The following is a 27173-nucleotide window of genomic DNA, read 5'->3' on the forward strand; positions in this document are numbered from 1 at the left end:
TTATTTAGTCCCTGCTAATTATTGGAGGCACTATGTTAAATATTTTATATATGTCAACAGATTAATCTATTTGCCTAAGATTACGTAGCTAATTTTAATGGTAGAATCAGGAATAGAACACAGATCTCTCGCACTCATTCCAGCATGTTTTAAATTTCATAAGAAGTTTACTTGATTCTTCTAACATAATCCAGAAATTTTCTTCCAACCTCACTCTTAATCTCTGTATTTTTTAAAAAAGGAAAAAAATATATATACATATGAGGGCAATTGGAAGAATGTCCTTTCTGAAAATGGCACACATTGTGCTACTTTTTTGTTTTCCCTTATACTCTATATTGTTCTAGAATTGCTTCTTGAAGCACACCGTTTTTAAGCTAGGCAGCCCAGAGCAGATTTTATAAGACAATGTATTCATGTTGGAACCTTTTCAAAGTAAAATCATGGAGCATTTATTCTATTTTTTAATATGACTAACAATTGACCTGTAAGTTCATGTAAACAATCTAAAGTACAAAAATGTAAAGGAGAAAACAATGCTCTCTGCTGCCAGGTCAAATGATCCCTGCTAAATTCGACAATCTTGGCCAAGAGTGGCAGCATGCCCCTGAATTATGGCTTTAAAGATACTGTACAGACCTTTGAACAAACACTATCTTGAGGTTGTAAAACATTAACCAGCCCAAGCTGGATTATTGTGTTTTAAGTAGTGATAGAGACACTTTGACAATTCTCAAGTGACCATGGGTTTGATTTCATGCACAGTTCCAATTTTTTATAATCAACTCGCCCTCCTCCACTTTTCTCCTCATTTCTCCAGATGGTCACAAGTGTGACCCAAAAGACAACTTCTTTCACTAGTTCTAGGGTTTTTTTTCTTTTAACTGATTTTTTTAACTTTTTGTCCTGTTGCTTAGTGATTTTCAAAGTGTGTGTGACAACCATTAGTGATGCATGAAGTCAACTTAGTGGGTGACAACTACACTTTGAAACTACACTACACTACACTACACTAAACTGCACTATTCTAGTAGAATAGTCTAAAAATATTAGCATCACATGAAGAGTATTTTTTAAACTTTAGGTTCAGTGTGTGTGCACGTGCGTGTATGTGGAGTACATACATACATCACGCTTGCTGGTCGAAAAATGTAAAAGTCACTGCCACACATGTTTTATGTAATGAAGTTCCTATGTTTTTTCAAATAATTTCAAATAATGATATAATCACCTTCTCAAATTTGATCTTTGGGTTTGTCAGTCTACCATTTGTGTTTAGACAAAAATGCTAGCAAATAAATGAGTACACTATTGCCTCCTTACTTTCATTAGTAGAAAATATTAGTATCTCATCCTGTACTTCTGTAGAAATAATCTGTGTATCTGTTCATTTGTGGTCTGGTATGGAGAGCACTAGTCAAGAAGGTCACAACCATTTCTATTTAGTTTCTTGACTTGGTTTTTCTACCTTTGCCTGAGAGAATTATTTTCAAGTAATTATTGGCATTAAAATCCTAATTTAAACAAATTAATATGACAAACACTTTTAATGTGATTATGAAATTAGCCACTGTTTTGTTTTCTCAGGTTAATGTGACTGACTTAAAGAAATTAACTTAGAAAAAAGGGAATTACTTAGAATTTAAAAATTTTAATTTACATATATTTATGTGTTGATACATAGGTAAAGAAAATTAAATGTAATCTACTTAATCATATTAATAGATTTAAAATAAACTTTGAGGAATATATTAGAATTAACAATTAGTAATGAATCAAAATATATTTCATATTATTTGGATCGTATTTTGCTTAAGATAGCGTAACTATCATTTATCTCATTTCTTTTTCTATTTTTGCATTTGCAGCTAAAATTGACCAAGAGGCAGAGGAGAATTCACTGACAGAGACTCATAAATGGTGAGAAATTACTTCCTTTGATATACAAATTTCTTTTCAGAATAAGTTTATTAAATACTTAGTATGTTTTTATCTCAAGGAACCAATTATTAGCTCCGTTTTTATTTTCAAGCGTAAGAGAAAAAGAAAGTAATAGTTTACCTGAATATGATTGAATTTCAGAATTTTATTTTTTGGACTCTAGTTTCTGTATGAATCTGTTAAGTATCAAATTATTGTGAATAGCTTAGCACTTTCTTTGAATGAGATTTAGGACTGTGGAAGTACAAGAGAAAGGAAGATAGCAGGAACCTGTTTCAAGAAAGAAGGTAAGAGTTGATTATAGGAAACTATTGAGTTTCCACATTAAAAAGTAGAGCCTAAGTAGGAAGTTGGGAACTTCCTGTGCATAAACTTTTACTTTCAGAATGGAGATTTCAGAATCATGAGTGAGTAAGCATAGAAAAGGAGCTCACAAATATCTTGGCTTCTCTGCCTCAATTTTCCCCTTTTCTCTTTTCTCTCTGTATTAGTCAGTGTTTTCCAGAAAACAGACAGGTGTGTGTGTGTGTGTGTGTGTGTGTGTGTGTGTGTGTGTGTGTGTGCGTGTGTGCGCAAATGTGTGTGCAGGGAGAGAGAGAGAGAGAGAGAGAGATTAAGGAATTGGCCCATAACAGAGTGGTAATTACTGGTAGTAGTTAATGTTATAACCTTGAGTCTGAGAGCATTTTGGAGACAGAATTCCAGAATGTCTTCATACTAGGGTAGCCACTTTTCTTAAGACCTTCGACTGATTGAATTAGGCCCATCCACATTATGGAGGATAACCTGCTTTCTCTAAGTCTACTGATTTAAATGTTAATCACATCCTTTTTTTTTATTTTTTAGTGTTTGTTTATTTTTGAGGGCGAGAGAGAGCAAGCGCAGGAGAGGGGCAGAGAGAGAGGGGAGACAGAATCTGGAGCAGACTCTGAGCTGTCAGCACAGAGCCCAATGTGGGCCTCGAACTCACAAACCACGAGATCATGACCTGAGACAAAATCAGATGCTTAACCAACTGAGCCACCCAGGTGCTGCTAAATGTTATTCGCATCTTAAAAGTACAGTGAAACCTTTGTTTGTGAACATAATTCATTCCAGAAACATGCTTGTAATCCAAAGCACTTGTATATCAAAACAAATTTCCCCATAAGAAATAATGGAAACTCAGATGATTCATTCCACAACCCAAAAATATTCATATAAAAATTAATAAATCTACCAATGACTACTTTGAAATTATCTGTCAATAATTACTTTGAATATAAAAGGACTAAACACTCTAATCAAAAGACATAGGGTGACAGAATGGTTAAAAAAGCAAGACCCATTTCCGACCTAAAGACAGATTGAAAATGAAGGGGTAAAAAAGTACTTATCATGCAAATAGAAGTGAAAAGAAAGCCAGGGTAGCAATACTTCTACTGGACAAAATAGACTTTAAAACAAAGACTGTAACAGGAGAGAAAGGAAGGACAATATGTAATAATAAAGGGGAAAATACAACAAGAAAATAATAATTGTAAATATGTATGCACCCAACATGATAGCACCCAAATAACATAAAGCAACCAATGACAAACATAAAGGAAGTAATTGATAGTAGTTCAATAATAGTAGAGGACATTAACACCCCAGTTACGACAATGGACAGATCACTCAAACAAAATCAATAAGGAAACAGTGGCTTTGAAAGACATCTTGGACCAACTGGATCTAACAGATATATTCAGAATATTCCATCCTAAAACTGCAGAATATACATTCTTTTCAAGTGCACATGGAACATTCTCCAGAATAGATCACATATTAGGTCACAAAACAAGTCTCCACAAATTCAAAAACATTGAAGGCATAAATTGCATATTTTCTGACCGTAACAATATGAAAGTAGAAATGAACCACAAGAAAAAATCTGGAAAAACCACAAATACATGGAGGTTAAATAACATGCTACTAAACAATGAATGGGTCATCCAGGAAATAAAAGACAAAAATTTAAAAGTACATGAAAACAAATGAAAATGAATACACAATGGGGCAAAAGCTGGTCTAAGAGGTAAGTTTAGAGCAATACATGCCCATTTCAAGAAGCAAGACAAATATCAAACAACCTAATCTTACATCTAAAGGAGCTAAAAAAGAGCAAACAAAACCCAAACCAGTAGAAAGAAGGAAATAGTGGTGATTAGAGTAGAAATAAATTAAATAGAAAGTAAAACAACAACAACAACAATAGAACAGCTCAATGAAAGCAGGAGCTTGTTCTTTGAAAAGATAAAATTTATAAACCTTTAGCAGACTCGTCAGCAGAAACAGAAAGCGGGGGGGATTTGAAACAACAAAATCAGAAATTAAAGAGAAATAACAACTGATACCATAGAAATACAAAGAATTGTAAGAGAGTATTACTAAAAATTATATGCCAACAAATTGGACAAACTAGAAGAAATGGATAAATTCCAGAACCATATAAACTATCAAAATTGAAGCAGGAAGAAGTAGAAAATTTGAACAGACTAATTACCAGCAACAAAATTGAATCAATAATCAAAAAACTTTCAATGAACAAAAGTTCAGGACCAGATGGCTTCACAGGTGAATTCTACCAAACATCAACCAAACATTTAAAGGAGAGTTAATACCTATTCTTCTCAAACCATTTCAAAAATTGAAAAGGAAGGAAAGCATCCAAGTTCATTCTATGAGGCCAGCATTACCCTTATGCCAAAACTAGATAAAGACACAAGAAAAGAGAATTAGAGACCCATATGTCTGATGAACCTAGATGCAAAAATCCTCAATAAAATTTTAACAAAAATAAAGGGATTGTTGAATCACCATAGTGTACAGAGAAACTAACATAACATTGTATACCAACTATACTGGAATTAAAAAAAAAAGTCAAGTCCTTAAATTATGACAAACAGAAATTTCAGTTAGATGCATGGAAGAAAAACTGCCTAATGACCAAATTGTTAGTCAAAGAGCCATCTTTTATAATTAAAAAATTCTGAAATTCGAAAATAAAAATAATCATATGAAACATTTCTCAAAGAAATAAATAAAGATTTTTGTAGCAGTCTTACATGACCAGGTCAGCAATTAATAGTAATTCTATTCAGGAAGGCAGTGTAACGTGGGCCTGATGACCTTGGAGACCAAATCCTGCCTTTCATGTGTTAGCTCTGTGATTTCAGGCCAATACTATAACCCCAGCATAACAGTACCCACTCTGTAGGTGAGAATTAAGTTAGTTAGTATTTGCCAGATGCTAAGATTTTAGCCAATGGTCAGATGTCAATTGCTATATTGTATTCACGTTATTATCTTAATTAGAGATTAGAAAAAGTTTGGTGGTAGTAATAGAAACAGACAGATTTCAGACTTAGGCCATATGTTTATTTGTTTGATTCACTGTCTCCGTTGGATCAGACACTGGGCAGCTTCGCATGGTCATGGAACAAGATTTTGGTATCACATGTGTATCTGTGCTCGCGCCATCCTTCTGGCACTGTGACTTCAAGGATTTACCATAACTTTACATCTTTGTCCTTACCTGAAATAAGTGAAATAATATGTAGATAAGTGGGTAAGTGGGTGGAGATATTTCAAAATAATTAAATGAGTTATGTATAGAGCCCCTGCCTCATATAGATTTTTTTTTAAATTTTTTTAGTGTTTATTTATTTTTGAGAGAGGGAGAGACAGAGCGTGAACAGGAGAGGAGTAGAGAGATAGGGAGACTGAATCAGAAGCAGGCCCCAGGTTTCGAGCTCTCAGAACAGAGCCCCACATGGGGCTTGAACTCACAAGCCATGAGATCATGAACTGAGCCAAAGTCGGACGCTTAACCGACTGAGCCACCCAGGTGCCCCTGATATAGATTTTTTAAATCCTCTTGTATTTAACAAAATTCTTGAGCTTAGGAGACTGACTTCTAGAATGAACTCTCTTCCCAACAAACAAACATTTAGCTGGAGAAAATTATGTAAAACAATCACTTGGCATTATTAGGAAATGTTCTCAGGGCACCCAGCAAATGGAGAATCATTCATTCGAAACGGTCTACTAGATCTGTGACATTTGAGCCACACATCAATTATATCTTATGGAAACTACTCTCGAAGCTCTAACCCAGGCAGGTGCCCTCTCTCTCGCTCCCACTCTGTTATTTCACCCTTTATCAGCAGACTGCCAGCACTACTCTTCCCACCAGCTGCAGCTTACTACAGAAGTCTAGACTATGGTGTCAAGACAAGGGGGCTCCCCTTGTCTGGGTTGAGGGGGCTCCCTTCCTCAACCCAGGCCCCTTTTGCAGGGTATAAGCTCTCCCCTAGAAGTGGCAGATTAAGAATATTGGGCCCCCAATTTTTTGTCCCAGCTTATTATTAGGGTAAGGGTTCTGCATACACCAAGAAGTGCAAGCCAAGGAGATTAGGGGCTATCCGGTTCCTGCTTGTAGAGCAAAAGTCTCACTTTGGGACAAGTGGGCCACTGCCCCACCTCTAGTTTTAGCTCTTGTGCAGAGACACGGACATCCTACCCAGAGGTCTGCAGGTCTGTCTGAGAGGACTTGCCTTTTTTTGGAACAGAGGAGAATTCCATGCCTAAATGTTTGTTGAAAACAATGGAGGTCTTAGTGTAAAGCAGTTAAGAGGGCACTCACAGCTCCAGGATTCAAGGAGCAAAATGGTCAAGCAATCAGAAGTTTCACAGAAAGAACCAGAGAAGAAGTATTCTTCCGGGATCACAGTCTACCCTAGGGTTTGGGAAGGCTGTGCATAAGTTTACTAGGCTGAACTTACTCATGAGCCATCAGACCAGGATGTGGAGCAGACTTGGAAACATTCCCCAGGATGCATACAGATCCATCAGCAAATGATATAAGCCTGCCTGGCACTAAGAGCTTCAGCACAATCTCTGACCAGTCATTTGCTGAACAATAGCTATTCTAACCCAGGGGCAGCTTTTAGGATGCTATGTTTAAAATAAAATCACACATATGCCTGGCAATCTGGAAGAACACCAGCCTCAGCTGAGTTCACTGCTTTTCCTAGAACTGTGTATGTGAGTAGGCAGAAGCATTTCTTCCTGATGTGATGAAGGGGTTTCAATTAAGCCAAGCTGGCTGGCTCCTCTCCCTCAGCTGAGGGAATGGTGGATTTGACCCAGATTCTAGAGTCTTGGGTCTCCTTCCCAGCTATGAGGCTTTGACCATTTTGTAAACCACCCCATTCCCACCTCTGGCAGTAATCACCAAATGCTCTTTCTACCAGTGTAAACTTCTTGGGAACCCAAGGCCTCACGTGTTTACAGTTTCTCTTTGTGCTTGAATTGGCCAGAAACCCCTCCATCTAACCCACCCCCACTACACACACAGACACACACACACACACACACACACACACACACACACTTTAAGGTGAAATGCCAACTCTTCTCACTCTCTGATCTCTGTGAGTTGCCTCAGCAAGGCCCCTAGAGGAGAGTCACAAATGTGTATTTGGACAGATAGCTTCTCAGTCTCCCATTTCTCCCATTACCCCTTTATTTTCTGTTTATTATAGGTTATTATTATGTTCTATGTGTCATATTATTAAGCCGGATGTAATCCATTTTAGAGGTAAGATGATATATAAACACACTGATCCTACTTGGTCTACCTATTTAAATCCCAGCAAAGCTGAACTTCCTCATTTTCCTGAACTCGAGGCAGCAAAGACACAGGTTGTACGAATATATTGAACACATCTTAATCAAAGGAATTTTCTTGTGAGGTCCTGTTTTTATCTCAGTGTTGCTGTTACAGCTCAAGACGTTTGAGTTTTACTTTGTACCCTATCAGAAGCGGCCCAGTGACAAATGTATGTGCTTTCCTTTTTAGAACTAGTTGAGAGTCATTTACAGGTAATTGTGACAGCTGGGTCACACTATAAATGTCTCACAGAACATAGCGTGATGGAACCCTTCTGTTTCACAAAGTTTTTGAGGTAATTTAGCATTCCATGCTCTCCCCACAGTTGCTATGAAAGAAGGCAAGCCAGTTCGGTGGACAGGGCCCAGACAGCTCTACCTTAGAATTGCAATTGGAAAAACCACAGAGTGGTTGGGGCTTAGCTTCCTTGTTTGTAAAAGGCATATAACCTCATCCTTTCTCCTATCTTCCAAGGCTGTAGGAACAGAATACCTTGCTTGTGTTTTGCAGTCTAAAAAATTTCCTTAAATGAGGCGAGTAAGAGGCCTTTACTAGAAAAGTATATTCATGAAAATGTTTTGTAAATTACACAAACTCAAGTTATCAGCATGCTTTGAAAGGAACTATATACTAATTCATCTCTATATTTGAGTGCTTACAAAGAAAAAAAAGTCTTGGCTTTTAGTTTAAAATGGATAAGTGAACTTTTATCAAGATACTAATTAGAATTTTTTTCTATAGTGGAATATTATGGATTTTTTAGGTCATTTTATGATTTCCTAACTAAATAAAAATATTCAAAAGAAACAATGGTTATATATTTTTGAAGAAAATCAATTTTTTTTTCATGTTCCATTTGCTAGCGTGATCGTTTTATATGCTAATTTTGTCTGTTTGCCACACATTTTTACTATTAATCTGAGAAGTGGGACTTTATGTTCCTATTTCACATGAACACAAATGTATAGTTTTTGGATAGTGAATAGTTTAACTGAACTCCAGTTCTCCCAGAAAGTGAGACAACTGAGCAGATGATCTTGAACCTTACCCAAAACCCAAATACAAATCGGATGAACATATTCTCATCTTCAGATGATTTCCCTGGGCAAGCCAAGCTATCATATTGTATTACAAGATGGATTTCAGCAGACTCTTGTTAAGGTTGCTTGCATACACACAGTATGTGTTTATTTCAGCTTCTGCTTTTATTTTATTTTTAATTAACATAAGTGGCTTTCTTTAATTGTGGAAAAAATATCACCAGACCAAATATGTTGTTTTTATTTTCCCACAGAATTACTCAGTGTCTGTCTCAGCTCATTAGCAGGGAATGTAGAGATTCTGAATTTGTCTAATAAGTGGCCATTCCTTCATATTTCTATTTAAAGAATAACGAGAGTTGGAATTATAAAATTGGCTTCTGATACTCAGAGATACTTATTTTTAAATTGTGGCTAACTTCAAATTTTTCTTAGATTTCTTCTATTAATTCCACTGGTAAAATACGTATTTTGTGGTGAAACTGGCTTTTGAAAGAGAAAAAGAGCAGATTTTTGAAGCAGTTTGTTTCAGCTATCAGTTCCTTTAGTTTCACTAAATTTATTATTCTGGCATCAATAAGCAGATGGAAATGACTAAAAGTAAAATTTGAATGATAACTATTACATTAGATAACTAATCTTTGTCAGTTAATTTACATGATGTTTTAGATAAAGGAAATCAAGCTGAGAAAGGTATAATTAACTTGTGGCACCTTTTATGAATAATGGAAAACTAAGTAATTTGTTTGCACCATTTCTTCATTTTAAAAGAACTATTTCATTATTCCAGGAAGTTCATGATTTTTCTTACATTCATTTCAAGATGTTTGTCTCTTCCAACAGGACATATATCCTACTGAAATTTTTTGTAAAGTTCTGTTTTCAAAATTGTTTCAGAACGAAAGTCTCCCTCCCTACCCCCATGAGCTAAAGACAAGAGAAAGAGTAGAGTGTAGCTAATCTTATCATAAGTGAGGCAACAGTAAATTTGTTAAGTAGAGAAGCAATGATTACAATCATACTTACAGAATTAGTAAATTAATGTGCTTTATTTGGTATTATGATGTGATGAAGAATGATTGTATAGTTTTAACACACACTTAAGGTACCTCATACTACCAATCTTTTTTTTTTTTAACTTTTAAATAGAATACAGTAGTTCTCCTCCATCCCCCATTATATATAAACAAAAACAAAGGAAATTGCAAACAACCAGTGATAAAAGGTGAGAAACAGTAGGGGAAGAAAGCACATTTGTGAAAGAATTTAAAATCACATGTTTAAAAAAATAAATACTATTTCTGCGTGTAATATTGCTTGAGTGGTATTTTACCAAAGCCAAGATTGCATAACAAATGAGTTGAAATGGAAAATTAATCTTTCGTGCAAAATAAAGACAAAATGAAGGAAAGAAAGAAAAGGAATGTTGGTTCCAATTGCTTCATATAGTATGTAACTGTTCATTTGTCATGGGAGAGAAAATATTTAATCAGTCCTGAAATGATGCACACATACTTTATCATGTTTAGTGACTTTTAGAGTGTCAGTTTGTAAAGTGTTTATCCAAGGAATGGACTTCTGGCACATGGATAAAATGAAAAGTGAAATGTTTAGTTCATAATAGGCATATTTTCCAGAATCTTTCTGAGTAACTATCCGGAGATGAATAGAAAGACTACAGGTCTGTGTTTATCTGACTTATGCTGGCAGACCAGGCAGGCTCCAGCCTGGTGTTAAAAACTGAAGTGACACGGAATGTCTTTGCAAAAACCCCCAAACAATTACATCATTCTCTTAACAATATTGATAAAGTAAAACAACGTTGGAGTTTGTTATTTTCCAATTTGAATTTCTCAGTTAACTGCTTCAAATCCTGCCAGAAGGCTTACCATTTGGAGGCCCCTAGGAGGAAGATTCCTAGGATCAGTGGTAAGAAGCTGTGTTCCATACCTTTCACTTTCAGGCCAGGTGGCAAAGGTTAGGTATGGCACTTTTCTTTGTACAAAGGGATTTTCTTCTGTGGCTGCATTATTTAAATTTTTATAAAATCCACTGGTTTTCAATAATGCGGGAGCCGGCGACACCTGGTACAGATTTGCTGACCTTTGTCACTTATAAAAAATATTCTGAGGTATTGGTCTCTCCTGAAGGTTTTTGTTAGCTTTTGTGTGTTCTGAATAGAAGCATTTTAGGAACTTCTCCCTCAGAGTTTGTTATGTTTCTTTTCAACTTTGGTTGCTAATTGTGAAGGGAAAAAAATACGTCACAGAATTACTGCCCTTTTGTAGAGTTTTGTTTTCAAAATAGAAACTCTTCCATGTTGTGTCGAGTTGAAAAGATCTTCTCTATTCCAATGTTCAAAAATATGTTTGGGCCTTGTATAGACTAAAGTTTTTCCAGGAGCTACATTCTCTAACTTGATAGAAGTTAAAACTCCTAAAGTTTTATCCTCTCTAACCAAGAAGAAGACTAATGAAATCACCACAGTACCATTGGGGATTGGGATGGCTATGTTCTTACAGGAGGTGGGAAGGGTGAAGACAATTCAAGAAAGACGGGATATGCTATTTTGACAACTGTTTTACATTTATATTTTAGAAAATTAAAATTAGAAATGGTAGTAGTTAATTTTAGTTAGCAGGTGTATTTAACAGTAGTATCATGACGAAAATCCACTGGGGTTGAGAAACTATGTTTCTACGACAGTAGCTTCTAGAAAAAACAGTCGACAAAAATGAATCTAAAATCACTTTCAGGGGGAGGGACAGATTTTCTGAGTAGAACGAACTAAGAAAAAATGGAAGCATTCTAGGTGACTTCATACATATACACATTTCATAAGGCAACTTAAATCTGCTTTAAAAGATAGTCATTAGAGGGCGCACTTCATTACCTGTTAGAGAACTACCTTAAATTGTTAACACCGCCAAAGGGATATCCCTAAGAGGCCTGGAGTCCAAGGTAAAGGTAAGCAACCTCAGAAAGGGTGGGAATGAGACGGGTATAAGTGCAGGTTCCCATCCCTGGCCATGTGTGTAGTAGAGTGGTTAATAAATCCAGGTTTACTCTCCCCCCCTCCCCCTTTCTAAAGTTGTCTAATTTAGGCAAACTTATTAAAACTTTCTGTAGCTCTGTTTCCTCATTTCTAAAATGAGAATAATAGAACAGTGCCTGGCACAGAATAAGCATGAGATAATTACTTGATATTATTGTTACTTCACGACGTTTATCTTAGTGACCTGCTAATAGTGGCTCAAGTCTGAATTTTCTCTACAGTGATTATTGCAAACTCTCAAAAGGGTGAACCTGATTGACTCCTAGACAGGTTGGCATGGGGGGGCCCCAGCTTGGGCTATGGATGAAGCAAGTTTTCTAAAGTTAATAACCAGCAATATATGGGGGTACCTGGGTGGCTCAGTCGGTTAAGCATCTGACTTAGGCTCAGGTCATGATTTCGCAGTTCATGGGTTCAAGCCCCGTGTCGGGGTCTGTGCTGACTGCTCAGAACATGGAACCTGCTTTAGATTTTGTGTCTCCCTCTTGCCCCTCCCCCCCCCCTCTCTCTCTCTCTCTCTCAAGAATAAATAAATATTAAAATTAAAAAATAACCAGCAATATATGAAAATGAAGGTTGAAAAGAGATAATTTGGTGAATAGTGAATGAGCTTTTATAAATTGATTTTTTTATGTATGTGAGAACTTCTACATTATAAAACATATCATCTTATTTTTTATTGCCTACTGTTGCTTGTGTCAGATATGGATAAACTTATGTGGAAAAGAGAATTAAGATTTCTTTGACTAGTGCGCTCCCCGTTTGTTCTGAAATGCAACATAGTTACAGACTGAGGCCAATAGAAATCACAGCAGCATTTACCTTGGGGATTTTTAATCTGAGGTGGAGGAGGGACATAAGTGTATATGTTCTGGCCCCACTGAACATATATGTTTGCAGAGAGTGTCAAGGAGGAAGAAACAACTACCTCTAGGCCAATGGCAAGCTCATTAGTCTTTCTGATCTTGGTTTTCTTCATTTATTATGATAAGTAATTGTGATCCTATAAATATTGTATTTAACACAGTAGCTAAACATGCAGTATGTGTACAATAAACACAGCTTTTTCCCAAAAAGTATATGCATTTTTCTACTTTTCAAACAGCAGTTTCTTTTAATGGTTCACAGTTTTCCACAGTTCCTTCCTTCCTCAAATAATATCAACCCATCTGGGTGAGAGCACAAGGTCACACTCCTACTCCTGGTCACACAGTCTCCTAAACAGAAACATTAGCATATTTGCAATGAAAATATATTTTAATCCCTCTGGTAATACTGTGGTATGGAAATTAGCATCTATACCCATTTCTGAAAGAGTAAGATTATTATTGGCACATAAAACCCTAGATTAGCATGAGCAGATGTAGGTTTTGCATTCTACTTCTGGAAAGTTGCCAAACCTGACTGTATATTATTTAGCCCACTAAAAGAAGTTCCCAAAGTAACTGGGGATTATTTTTACATGTTATGAAAATATATCCTTACAAAATAATTCATAAAGTCTTTTTTATTTGCTTTTGTTTGTAGTTTTTACATTGTTTAGCAATAAAACCATGAGTCTTTCTGGGAAGAAATTCATGAATTGATCAAAATTCTTTGATTTGAGGAGATTGAAATCAAGTTAAAGAAAATGAGAATAAGTGACATGGTTTTCAAGATTAATTTTAAACATGCATGAGAGACTAGACCAGAAGATTCTTGACTTTGAGTTAGTCACAGTAAAGAATCCACCAGGAAGAGCATGTAGGATGAAAAAGGTGATAAATGATCAGAAAATAATTTTAATAAATAGAAAAGAGGAGAAAACCAGAAGCTGGAGATGGTAAAGACATTGCAAACACTATTATTGCATTTTTTAATTTTATTCTAGGGTGTTGTGAGTATCTAATAGAGGATCATAGCCATATTCCTTTTTTTTTATGACCTGAAATATAGACGTCATTCTTTTAAAGTTGATTTGAATTTCAAACACTCAATGACAGTTGAAAGCAGGGCTCCATATTGGTAATAGAGATACTTTGTAGTCGGTTATTTAGAGAACGTAAAATATTGGCCCATTAAGAATAAGAACCAGAAAATCATTATTTCTAACATTTCAACTGTGAATCACATTTCTGGTTTAAACGAAAGAAAAAAAGATCAAAACCCCTTTGTACCTTCAAGTCCAGACTCTAAAACTGGGCTGCTTTTGCTTCTGAAATCTCTCAGATCCTCCAGTCATGTCTCTGGGGAAACAGAACCTTGTAGGTTGACATATTTTCAAAATCTGTGTTAGGAACCTTTTAATTTTCTATGCTTACTTACAAACATATAATGTAGATTTCATTTTTTTTTTCAAAACTCATGCAGCTTATCTTTCTTTTTCCCTTTAGTTATATCCCATATGTTCCTGATTAGATAGGAATAAATTAAAATAATATTCCAAACTTCTCAACTGTATGTGAAATATGTGTGTTGTCACCTCTGCTATTTTAAGTGGCTAAGTCATGTTCTCAGATATGGGCTTACAACATTTCAACCTCATTTTAAAAGCAACCTCTATAGTTTGGATATATATTTGCATGGGACATTTTACATTTCCATACTGATGAAAGGCTTTTCATACACAGGGACTATAGGAAATGTGAGGTTCTGTTTTAATGGGTTATGAGACTTAAATTCCTAATATAAATACTTGCGGGCAGGGGAGCATCCCTTCCCTGTCCTTCCCAGTAACTTGTACAAACACAGTTATTCAGCATTGTAATAGTTGTGTAAACCCCATAAATTATCTTGCATTATAGGATTTAATAAAAAGTGCCCAGGCAATAAGGAAGACAAGTAGCAAGAGGCTAAATAGTGATAAATGTCTTTATTGGTTTGCTAAACCTGCAGTTGTTAAATATTATATTGATTTAAGACACTGGCATCCCACCCCCCCCCCCCCCATAATCTGGTATGCAGTTCAAGGTCAGAATGTACTAGCAGTATGCAGAAATGCATACCTAAGTAATTTTTATGCTAATTTTTAAAGGAGTAACTACCTACTCTATTACTATTTTGACCACAAATTTTAAAAAACTAATTTTTAAGAAAGCTAAAGGTCAGAACTCAGAACTTTATAGTTTATTTCAAGTATAATGTTTAGCATTTGATGCAGAATAAATTTAGTGATATTAATTATAATATTTAAAAGACAGTGAGTGAAGGATAAGATATCCTGCCTCCCCAGTAATGGTATATAATTTAGGGAAAAAAGAGAAAGTCTGCAGCTAGCTGATATGCAATATATAAGATACTAACATTTAAAAAATAATTATTTCTCAATTCCATTCTTAAAAAGATATTCTTAGGTCCCAGCTTAGAAGCAAAATACTACCATCAACGTTTTTTTGTTTGCAATTTTTTACTGGGTAAATTTAACAACCTGAAAAATTGACAGTCAATGACAGAGCAGCAAAATGAAGACATTATGAAATAATGAAACAAGGTCTTAGAATTCAGATGGGAAATTAACTTTAGGATAATGAGGTTTTGCTGGAAGTAGATACAGATTTCTAAAATTCTGCCTCAGGTCATCAACCAAATAAACTGCAAAAGGATTAAGTAAATAAACACTAAAATTGAAACTTTAATGAGAAGAAAATATTTGGAAATATTTATAGGGTTTAGAATGGGGAAAAGTTTGTAAGCATCATACCCTCAGAATATCAATGTTTATTTTTGTTACTTATTTCTAAGTGAATCATTGTTTGTTGGTGTTCTACTAAGTAACAAATTACAGAGGATACATAGTAGTCAAGTTAGTTTAGGAAAGTGTTTCCAGCTTATTGTTGTCCTCCTATTTTTCCAAGAATATACTTCCTCTCTAGTTCATTTCACTTTTTTGTTAACTTTTATTTCTTTTTGTTATAAGTGTAGACATAGTTGAAAAAGTCAATTAGTACCACAAGGCTTATAACAAAAAACAGCAGCCTCTACCCTGCCCTCCCCTATTCCCTCTTACATTTCTCTTAGCTGTTTCCTCTGATATTTTCTGCCATATTTCTCAGTCATATCCTGTATTGCTATGTCATTTTTCATTAAGTTAGCCATTATCTACTAACTTACAATAATGGTAGATGAGCTTTTAGTTCACTCTTATCCCCATCCCATTTTTTTTTATTCATCTAACCTGCATATTGCAATTTTTAGTTGAATTTTAATGTTTGCTTAATATCACTATTTCAGTATTATTTACTGCACTATCAGATTGTGTGGTATGGTTGTTTCTTAAATGGTTTTAATTTTTTTTCTTGAAGCTTAGAATTTTTTTTCATTTGCTTAGTTTTCTCTGAGCTTATTTTTAATTATTCTCAAATACTCAACCATATGTCCAAAGCCCCTCCCAACACTATTTTCCACATGGTCGAACATGTCTAATAATCCATGTCATTTATTTTTAATTTCCTCCTTGAGCTCTTCATCCTCTTGATGCACTCTGTGTGGGTTTCTTTGAGGCTGTTGCTCAAATATCATCCTGAGTTGGCCGTCAGCTACTCTCCTGTGTTGGATATCTCTCTCTTAGACTTTGTGTTTTTCTTTCTTTTGGGTACCCACCTCCCTTTTTGGAAGAGGGAGTACATCCTACAGTACATACTTTTAGAACCGTTGTCTACAGGATGATGTTTTCAGACATGCAATTTCTCAAAAATGTATTCTTTCCTCACTCTTAATTGATACTTTATCTAGACGTAGAATCCTAACTTGAAAATCATTTTCTCTTAGAAACTCAAAGTCATAATTTCTTTCTCTTCTACATTTCAGAAGTCTTACATATATTCTTATCTGCAGGCAATCCTTTTGTGTTTGATCTGTTGTTTTTCTCACAGGAACACTTAGGGTTCTCTCTGTTGTGGTGTGAAAGTACACATCTTGGGCCCTTGCATGTGCCTTTCTTACTCTGCTGGAAAGTTGGTGACTTTTTTTCTATTTGTTGTGTCATCTGCTGTTCTGGGGTTGGTCTAGAAGGATCCTCACATTTATGATGTGGGGGACTAAGATGGTGTTTCGAAACTGAGATGGGGATAGAATGAAAAGCTTGAGGTGTGTATAAGTCAACCAGTAGAAATGGCAAGCATGTGGTTCAGTGTTTGGGTCTGAAGCTCAGCACGGCTGGAGGGCGTACTTTATATGTCATCAGTGTGGCATCCACTAGAAGTGGAAACCATGACAGTATGTAAGATCACCCAGAGATGGTGCCCCCAAAGATCAGTGGCCTGAGACCAAAGCCACAGAAAAATACTACATCTGAGGTGCTACCAGAGGAAAGGGAGCACATCATGGAGAGAGGTCAACTCAGAGCAGTAAGACAAAGATAGGAGAGCGTGATGTTACAGAGGTCTTGGTAAGACAAAGGTGGCAGGAAAGCCCAGCAAAAATTATGAGGAATGGCTAAAGACAAAATATCTGTTCATTTTACTGATGGGAAAACAATTTGTACTCTTATCAAAAATAGTTTTATTTGAGTTTTGACCCAATTTAATAATTGGGTCAGAACCTGTATTGCAGTGGGCTAAAGAGAATAAGAAAGTTGAAACTGAGGCTAGGGTGCTTTTATCAGAAGTTTGCAAAAGGACAGAAAGAGAGAGACTATCTGAAATATAGATGGGAGTATGTGGCCAATTTTTCAAGTAACTTTTGATTGCTGTGCCTGAAGATATAGATATATCTCCATAACTGGAGAGAGAGTCTACATTTTAGGGTAGACAATTATTACAATAGCAACAAAACAGAAGAAAGCTATGATCTAATTGCTGGCAGGTGCGAGGGAGTTGGAATCATGGAAGGAGTTGAGTAACTTATGAGTGATGTCATGAACTTCAAAAAAGGTGTGGCTCAGGATGGGAACCAGTGGTTGGAAAGGGCACTACAGGACAAGAAATAAGGAGACTCCCCCTCTCGACTTCCTGAATTTGGAAGGGTTTGGAGACAGGGAAATGTGAGGATTCCACCAAAGAACATTATGGGTGACATAGTATCATCTAGTGAAAGCTGTACTTTTATTAAGAAAAAGACAGCAACTAAACATATTGGAGAAAGAAAGTGTGGGACTATAAATATGACTCCCCATCCCCAAATAAGCAGGAATCCAGAGGGCTTGAGAATAGAGCTGGTAGAGCCAGTCAGTGGTGAGTGTTATGGAACTCTAATCCATGGGGACATAGGTACAAGAAGAAGAAAGGGAGTTGAGGTTGGAGGGGCTTATACTGAGGAAGACAGTCTTGTCTGTCAGTGATGAAGAGTGAACTGGAGGTTCATAATAGCAGCACAAGGACTGAGAGCTTCCTTGGCCAAACTGTTTTAATGGTGAGTGCTAATACAATGACCATGGTTCATCGTGGAATATGGTACCTCATCCTCTGCAACTTGACCTCTTGAATTTGTTGGGCTAAAGATGGGCCTAGAAATGGCCAAGAGAAGTGGGTCCTGACTGGTAGTTTTGGAAGAAAAAGGGCAGGTTTCCTCTGGATGAGAAAGAATGGGAGAACAAGTAGGTGAAGAAGTTATCTTCAGGCTGGACAACACAACAGAGGAAGGCTGTCAGAGTTACCCAGTGCTTCTGTTAACCTTACAATGAAGGCATTTTTTTTTTTCTGAATGTTCAGAAATCATAGGAGATAGGCCACATAAAAATGGGCTAAAAATGATGTAATATTTCTTTATGTTAACACTGCATTAGTGTCTTCAGAAATGTCAGGAGGCCAGAGAGTCTATTCAGCTCACAAATATTTCTATGATGAGTGCTTATTTTCCACCTCAGCAACTTCCATGAGGCTTCTTTCTCACTCTTATAAAAAAGGCATTCCAGGGGCGCCTGGGTGGCGCAGTCGGTTAAGCGTCCGACTTCAGCCAGGTCACGATCTCGCGGTCCGTGAGTTCGAGCCCCGCGTCAGGCTCTGGGCTGATGGCTCAGAGCCTGGAGCCTGTTTCCGATTCTGTGTCTCCCTCTCTCTCTGCCCCTCCCCCGTTCATGCTCTGTCTCTCTCTGTCCCAAAAATAAATAAAACGTTGAAAAAAAAAATTTAAAAAAAAAAGGCATTCCAGGGGCGCCTGGGTGGCTCAGTCGATTAAGCGTCCGACTTCAGCTCAGGTCATGATCTCGCAGTTCATGCGTTTGAGCCCTGCATCGGGCTCTGTGCTGACAGCTCAGAACCTGAAGCCTGCTTTGGATTCTGTGTCTCCCTCTCTCTCTGTTCCTCCTCCACTCGTACTCTGTCTACTTTCTCTCTCAATAAATAAATAAATAAACAAACAAATAAATAAATAAAGTTAAAAAGAAAAAAGGCATTCCACTCAGTATGACAATGCTGTGCAACATTATTGGGCTAGTGCAGAGATTTATCTGAGCACGGAAAGCACATTTTTCAAATGCCAGATATTGTTTATTATTATTTTCTTTCTCCAGCCTCAGATTTCTCAATTTAACTCAGTGAAATTTAGGTTTCCAAGGACCTGCTTGTGAAAGGAACTTTGTAACATGTCTAATTACTGTTGTCACAGAAATGAAGTTTATAGCTTCTCTACTAAGACCAGGGATGGGAGGGCTTGGGGACTTTAGCCCACCGCTTCTCACACTATTCTGGTGAGAAAAGGGTAGGGGGATTACTAGTGCCCATTTTGCAGATGAGGAAATGGAGAGAATTTTATTTCTGTTAAATTACTTCCCCTGTATCAAGGAGAGAACTAACACAAAGCCAAGAATGGAATTGAAGCCACTTTAAAGGTTAAACATTAAGTGTTGAAAGTAATCTGTTACGTTTGGGGCACCTGGGTGGCTCATTTGGTTGGGCGTCCAACTTCGGCCTAGGTCATGATCTCTCTGGTCCTGAGTTCTGGCCCTGCGTCAGGCTCTGTGCTGACAGCTTGGAGCATGGAACCTGTTTTGGATTCTGTGTCTCCTTCTTTCTGCTCCTCCCCCACTCATACTCTGTCTCCCTCTCTCTCAAAAATAAATAAACATTTAAAAAAAGTAATCTGTTATGCAATTGCAGCATTGAGTTATGACAGTTTAAAGCCAAAATGAACTGGTGTTTGTGGGCCTTTTTGCTGCTGCTTAATTTTGCCAAATAATAGCCTATGTTTCTTGTTATGTTCCTGACTTGCCGGTTGATAGCAATATATATTAAAATGCTTTGTGAATTGTATGGTGAAATATAAATCTGAGATATTTATGCTGATATTATTTGCAAGCGTCTGTGCTGTTGTTACCTTTAATTATGTCAGTGAGAATTCAAACAGACAAAATAACTAAACAGCACTTGTAATGCTCATGTAAGTCGATTATTTTGACTGTGTCAAGAGGACCTTGCTTCTAAAAGTGGAGCCCACCTAATGTAGTGCAGATGTTGAAGACTGATGGGAAATCTGTTACATTTCAGAAGAACTTGCTTGTCTATATGTATTCTATATGTCTACTGAAAATTACGTCTAAGAACAAATATCTGGCATTAGAAATGTCACCCTTGTTCTGAGAAATAGCATCAGCGTTGATACAGCATAGTAAGATTTTTGTCCTGTTGACCACAAAGCACTCTGTTCTGAGACACAGCTGGAAAAAGAAAAGTTTAGTGCCGAAGTTTTCACCTGACCTGGGAAAAATCTATCTGATGTGTGTTAACGATTCCTATGATATTGATTCCACACCGTATGTCCGCTATCTGCATGAAATTGAAAGTGTCAGTGTTTTAGATACCTTAGCTTCCCAATGGACAGGTATGTGTAATATACCTAGCAGACGGGGTGATGAGCATTTCATGAGAAGTAGACTTGAAGTCTGCAGTGTGGTGCAGTCCGTACTTATGGAGTGGGTAATGCAAGTGAGTCCTGGGAGAACTATAAGAACTGTGAAGTTCATTAAGGTACGTGCCTGCCCTCAACACCAGCATGAGATTGTCAGACGCAAGAAATGCTTCCCCCCAACACCCTTGGTCCGTGGCTTCTCCAGCCTCCTTAAATTTCTGTTCTCCCTCTTCGCTGCTCTGCCCCAGGTTTTCTGCCCGCTCTCAGTTTCATAGAGTATATCCCCTAGGCCGGAACCCTTTCTTCTTTCTGTTACAGGGAGCTGCTTCTTGTATGCCCGTCTTCCCCTTTTCTTCTACTTAGAGGAAATGTCTTTTCCCATCAGACAGCTCCTCTGGATCCTTTTCCTGCCTGATTTCACCTGCTCCCTTACAGCCATGCATGCTCCCACTTCATTATTATCGTAAAATATCTGCTTAAAAACAAAGGAACGAAAAGTGGTCTCTTGCCTCTACATCTCTCTATCACCATCTGTCTCCATATTTGTGTTCCTTTTCTAACAAATGTTATTTGGGTTGTGCCGTCTTTTACAATTTCATGGCGAGTCCCTTAGGGGGGTTGTCTATTTTATCATTCTTTCAAAAGAACTAGGTATTTTGGTTTATTGAGTATCTCTTTTCCTGCCCTTTTAGTGGGGGTGGTGGTGTTGGTTGGTTTACTTTCTACTTCACCCATTTCTACTCCTTAGTTATCCCTTCTTCCTACAACCTATGTGTTTTTCTGGATTTATCATTGAATGAATAATTCATTTATTTTAAATTTTCCTTGTTTTTAAACCATATATTTACAGTTACAGCTTTGTGTTTAAGTTCTACTTTACATCCCATTAGTTTTCAAATAAAATAGTTTTTATTGCTGGTAAGTTATAAGATGTTTATTATTTCCTCTTCAAGCAATGAGTTTTTATGTGTGTGCTCATTATATTTGTCTCAAATATATGGGTTTCATTTGTTTTGCTTGCAGTAATTTTCTATTGATTTCCAGTTAATTGCAATGCAGTCGGAATCTAGTCTGTATAATGGTCTTTAAAACTCCAAAGAAGTCCAGAGACTTCCATTTTTTATGTAGTGTGTATCTGTTTTTAGTAAATACTCATATATTCTTATACAGAATCAAACATGTTGTGTGTGTGAATCTATAATTTGCCTCTTCTCAAATTCACATTGTTTCACATTTTATATCCTGAAACCAGGAATACATCTCACAGTTGGCTGCATTTTATGATTGGTGTGGGCCTGTCAGCTTCTTCCAGAGGGCATTTGAATTTGTTTTCACCAGTCAACTGAGGGCACTGTCAACCCCAAACCACTTTAAATTAAATTCTCTGCCTTTGTTTGAGGTTGTTTATTTGTTTTATGAGACGTGGTAGTGTGAATTCACGTAGAAACCTTGCATAATTTCTGTCTGGCTTATAATTCCAATTTTCAAAGGAGTTTTGTTTTTTGTTTTGTTTTGTTTTGTTTTATTTCATCTGTTTACCTAGTGCTTGAGGAAACTTACTGTCTCTTTCTGCATTGGGGGTTCTTTCTCATTCTCTTCTCCATGAGCAATTTGGTATCTTGATTTATGATGCGTAGGGACAGTGGGGAGGGATTCTTCTTTTAAGACTTCTCATATTGGTCTATTTTTCTTTATTAGTGCTACATACAATAATGTTACTTTTTTTTCAAATTTGTGGTATGTTAAACTAGTGAAATGTAGCATATTTTTTAAATAAAAATTGATTATATTTATTAAATCTACATCATTACTAACTTTTAGAAGGCTGCTCTATAATCTCCCATTATAATTGTGGATTTTCCAGTTTTATCTTTTAATTCTATAATGTTTTTAAACTATATATTTTGAAACTGTGTGATTTTTATCCTCTCGGTGGAATGTTTGGATTTTTTTTTTAAGTTTATTTATTCTGAGAGATAGAGAGAGAGCACCTGAGCATGTATGTGTGTGCTCATATGAGCAGAAGAGGGCAGAGAGAAAGGGAGAGGGAGAGAGAGAACCCCAGGCAAGTTCCCCATTATCAGTGCAGAGCCCAACACGGGGCTCAAAGCCACAAACCGCGAGACCATGACTTGAGCCAAAATCTAGAGACATATGCTTAACTGACTAAGCCACCCAGGTACCCCCTTTCTCTCTCTCTCTCTCCTTTTTAAAAAAATTTTTCTGAGATAGTTTGGTTTAGACATGTCTTTTGTAAACATTTATCTAAAATTTTATTTTAATAGCCATTCTGAAAGACTTTCTTCAATGGGTAATTTAAATTCTTTTATATGTTATGATTATTGATATATTTTGATTTCTTACTACCAATTTAGTAGTTTTCGGGCTTTTTGCCTTTTTTTCTTTTCTCCTATCTCCCACTAGATGGAAAAGTTTTCTTTATTCTACCTTTTGATCCTTTGCTAGATTAGAATTTATAGATTTTGTTTCTAGTATTTTGGTGGTTACCTTTAAAATATGTTTTCTACAAGGACTGAAGTCTTTTATTTCTGTGCCCAACAATTCAAGGAATAGTTTGCTCTTATTTTCTTGTTGTCTTAAATTTTAGTGACCAATTTTTAAGCACAAAAATCAGTGATCATTTAAGAATTACTATTTTATTAAACAAATAATTATATCTACTGAATCTTTCTTCTTACAACTGTTTCCCCTCTTCTGGGTTAACTTTTCTTCTTCCTGAAGAATGTAGTTCTTTCAGTGAAGGTATCATTAGGACTTCTTTGTCCCAGGAGTTATAGAGAAGTATGTTTTTAAATTTCCAAATGTAAGGGATTTTTGAAGTTGTCTTTTTTTTTTTTCCTGCCATAATTACATAAAGATTACATAAAAGAAGACTGCCTCCATGAGAGTAAATCTTTGAATTTTTTGAGACTAGCTTTATAGCCCAGAAGATCAATATGTACAAAAATACCAGCTGAATTTGAACATTGTATTTTAGGATTAAACACAGTACTCCATATTCACTTATCATTTTAAACTGAGTCAAAAATTGTTTAAACATTCAATTATTTTACTAAATTTTGTTTCTGTTTCAGTTACTGGCAATGGATAGTAAAGACTTTCATGGTAGATATATCCATTTCTTCTTATAGTTCTGATATGTTTGCTGGGTGTATTATTTTGCATGTGTTTTTGTTTCCTACATACAAATTTGAAGTTGCTTTTTATTATTCTGATAAATTAAATCTTGTTTTCAATGCTATGGTTTTTTTCTGGTAATGTTTTTTGCCAAAATTTCTATTTTGTCTGACCTTAATATAAGTATACATCAGCTCTGTTGGTTAGCATTTATTTGTGATGATACTTCCACAGTTTACTTTCAACCTTTCTATATCCTTATGGACAAAGAATCCAATTTACGTATTATTTCTACTGCCCTAGTGTAGTCATCCCATTTGTGTGCTCAGGGAGAGTGGGTGATTGAACTTTATACTTTAGCCAGGATTCTATTATTACCTGGCCCTGTGAGCTCCTGCACTGGTGGAGGTGGCCATGATGAAGCTGTGGGTGTCTGCTCAGATCCTGTGTCTCATAATCTTCAAAATGTTTGTGTATTTCCCTTTATCCAATGTACAGCCAGCTGAGTGATGGCTGCAGGTTCCTTTGGGGAAGGACTAAAGGAATCATTACAGTATATACTTGCCACAGTGTTTCAGGGTTCTTCCTCACAGGGTTCATTCATCCCTTTGGGCTCTGGATCCAAAATTGGGTCACTTCTAGCAACTGAGCAAGGGATCTTGACTTTTTATTGCAACCACTACCCCTATCCTCCTAGTCCTCTTTTCCTGTCCTTTTCTTTGTTGTAGATGTCAAGCAGTGCCCTTGTTTCCCCCCTGAGGATTCCATGATCTATTAACCATCTCCACCCTCCATGCAGGTCAAGATTCCTTATCTGCATCTTGCCTTGCCTGTTACCATGGTAATTATGGTCCCCAGGCTTCTGGACGTTGAGCCTGACCATTTGGCCTCTGTTCCTTCAGGGGTCTATTATCTCCATGAATTTTAATGGGTTCAAGGTGTGACCCCATTCTCCTGTCTTTCCCAACCTACAAGAGAAGAGCCCCATCTGAACTGTTCAGTGATGGCAGTGCTCCTGTTACTAGTGCCTTGTCCTCCCATGGAAAAATCCTTTGCTCACTTTTTTTTGACTCATGCAGTATATATGGACATGCCCACTGCTCTCAGCCTCTTTATTCTTTTCTCTGCCTTTTGCCAGGGCAGCTCACCATGCCTGCTTTTCTCTGCATTGGCCATCACTTACCCTAAGCCTAGAAGAACCACTGCCTGATTCCTGCCACTACGTGAAAGCTTTCTTACAGCTTCTTGATTGTATCATCTCTTTCTTCTCTTCTCAGGTCTAGCACTTCTCTAGCTGGGTTGTGCTGGGATGTCACCTTAATTATTATACTAGCAGCCAAGGGAGGAGCTAAGGCAGCTTCTGAGGCACCATTTTATTTTATTTTATTTTATTTTATTTTATTTTATTTATTTTTTGCTTTTGCAGTGTCTTCTAGCATAGGGAAGTGCTAGGGAAGAGTGGGATACTTCTTCAAACTTTGAAGAGTTTTAAGGATCTGTAGAGGTAACCATCAGATGTCTCCATCCCTTGTCTTAGGATGCAGGTTTTCCCAGCCAGGGCTCTGACTTTAGCTTAGCAGACCTGGTTTCTCTGAGTACTGAATTGTCTCTGGAGCTCTGCAACTCTGATTCTTAGGTCTTCTTTCTGTTGCTTGGCTGTGTCTATCATTTCATTGCAGGAGAAAACAGCCTCTTTCTAAGCTACCCAGGAGGCTGTCTAGCAGTCTTTAACTGCTTATTAATGCCCCTTTCTTTCCTTATCCCTCTGTAGGGTGTCCATCCAACTTTTTTTTTTTTAATTCAAGTTAGTTGACGTACAGTGTAGTCTTGGCTTCAGGAGTAGCACCCAGTGATTCATCTCTTACATATGACACCTAGTACCCATCCCAAAAAGTGCCCTCCTTACTGCCCATCACCTATTTAACCCATCCTTCTACCCACCTCCACTACAGCAACCCTGTGTTTGTTCTCTGTATTTGAGTCTCTTATCATTTGCCTCCCTCTCTGTTTTTATCTAACTTAACAGTAGTCAGCCACCTTCTGTGTGCTATTGTTCTCACCATATAATCATCATATAATCAATAGCTTGAATCATCACACCTGTGAAGACACTCCCACACCAGGGCATTTTCTTAGGCTAACTGTGGCGATAATCTTTGCAACTCATGGCCTTCACTGCATCAGGATCTGTCTGTGCCCCACATACCACTCAGGACAGTGGCATGGTGAGTGAACCTATCCCAGAACCTCGTCTCACTGCTTGTTTTCTCAGGCAATTTGTAGCCCTACTTATGTTATTTCAGGTTCTCTAATAACCTGAATCAGGTACTAAGACTAGATTTATTGGGAAAACTAGGAAGGGAGCCAGAAGAAGCTGGGACAGCTGTTAGACACAGATGTAGGTCCAACCCTCATGGAGGAGAGGGAAGGAAGAAAACATGGATCAGAAAAGTCCGAGGCTGCAGTGGAGTGACAAGAAAGTTTTGGCAAAGCCAATAGAGTTCTTCAGCCAGTTGCCCTTTAGAGGAGTCTTGTATCCTAGGATTGCACCTGCATCAATATCTCTGTCCTGCCTACTCACTAGCTGGGGGCAACTGTTGGACCTCTCTGCAAGTAAAGTGATTGCCTTGAGAGCATGCATCTGAGGGCCCTTGGTCATTTTCATTCTCTGTAGTTGGATATCAGGGAGATTTGAAAAATGTATACTTATGGCAGCCATAGAAACAATACATTTTATTTCTCTTATTTTTAATGATGTCCTTTAAATTAAAAAATATTAATTTGTTTAATATTGTTACTTCTTTTCAAAATAGCATAACAACCTTCAAATTATTTCTTTTCTTACCACCATTTCACAAGTTGTTGATCAATTATTTTAGGTCTTGTGTGCATGTGTGCGTGTGTGTGTGTATACAATGTGACATCTGTGCTAAGGTTCTTTGTTTTTTGGATTTTTTGGTCATATATATGTTCAATTGTTCCTGCACCATTTGTTAAAAAGACTAGATTTTCTCCACTGAGTTGACTTTGTTTCTTTGTAAAAAATCTGTCAACTATATTTATGTGAGTCTACTTCTGGGTGCTTTGTTCTATTTCACTGATATATGTGCCCACTCTTTGACTGATACTAGGCTGTCTTGGTTACAGTAGCTTTATAGTAAGTTCCTGAAATTGGAGAGTATGGGGTCTTCAACTTTTTTTTCCTTCAAAATATGATATATATATTATATGTGTATATATATATATTATATATATATTTAATTCAAAGTTTAATTGTTTAGTGCTGTTGGCATTGGAAATAATAGGAAAGCAATTGAGTTTTGCATATATTGACCTATATCCTTCAACTGTGCTATACTTGTTTATTTCATGAAGTTATTTTGTAGATTCTTTGGCATTTTCTACATAGATATATTCATCTGGAAATAAAGAGAGCTTTATATCTTCCTCCACTATCTGTATACCTTTTATTTCCTTTTCTTGTCTTATTGCATTAGCTAGGACTTCCAGTGCAATGTTAAATAGGAGTGATAGGACATCCTTG

General features: G+C 36.8%; 1 protein-coding gene across 1 annotated transcript in view; it reads left to right on the forward strand.

Moving 5' to 3' along the window:
• FMN2 (formin 2) overlaps window positions 1–27173 on the forward strand; it is a 391822-nt gene that overhangs the window by 315980 nt on the left and 48669 nt on the right. Inside the window, exon 15 of the mRNA XM_045453074.1 lies at window positions 1869–1920. Within this exon, the coding sequence (XP_045309030.1) occupies window positions 1869–1920 (52 nt within the window). The remainder of the gene's footprint in view (window positions 1–1868; window positions 1921–27173) is intronic.

This window comes from Leopardus geoffroyi, chromosome C3 (genome assembly GCF_018350155.1).
Source record: "Leopardus geoffroyi isolate Oge1 chromosome C3, O.geoffroyi_Oge1_pat1.0, whole genome shotgun sequence".
Lineage (NCBI taxonomy): Eukaryota > Metazoa > Chordata > Mammalia > Carnivora > Felidae > Leopardus > Leopardus geoffroyi.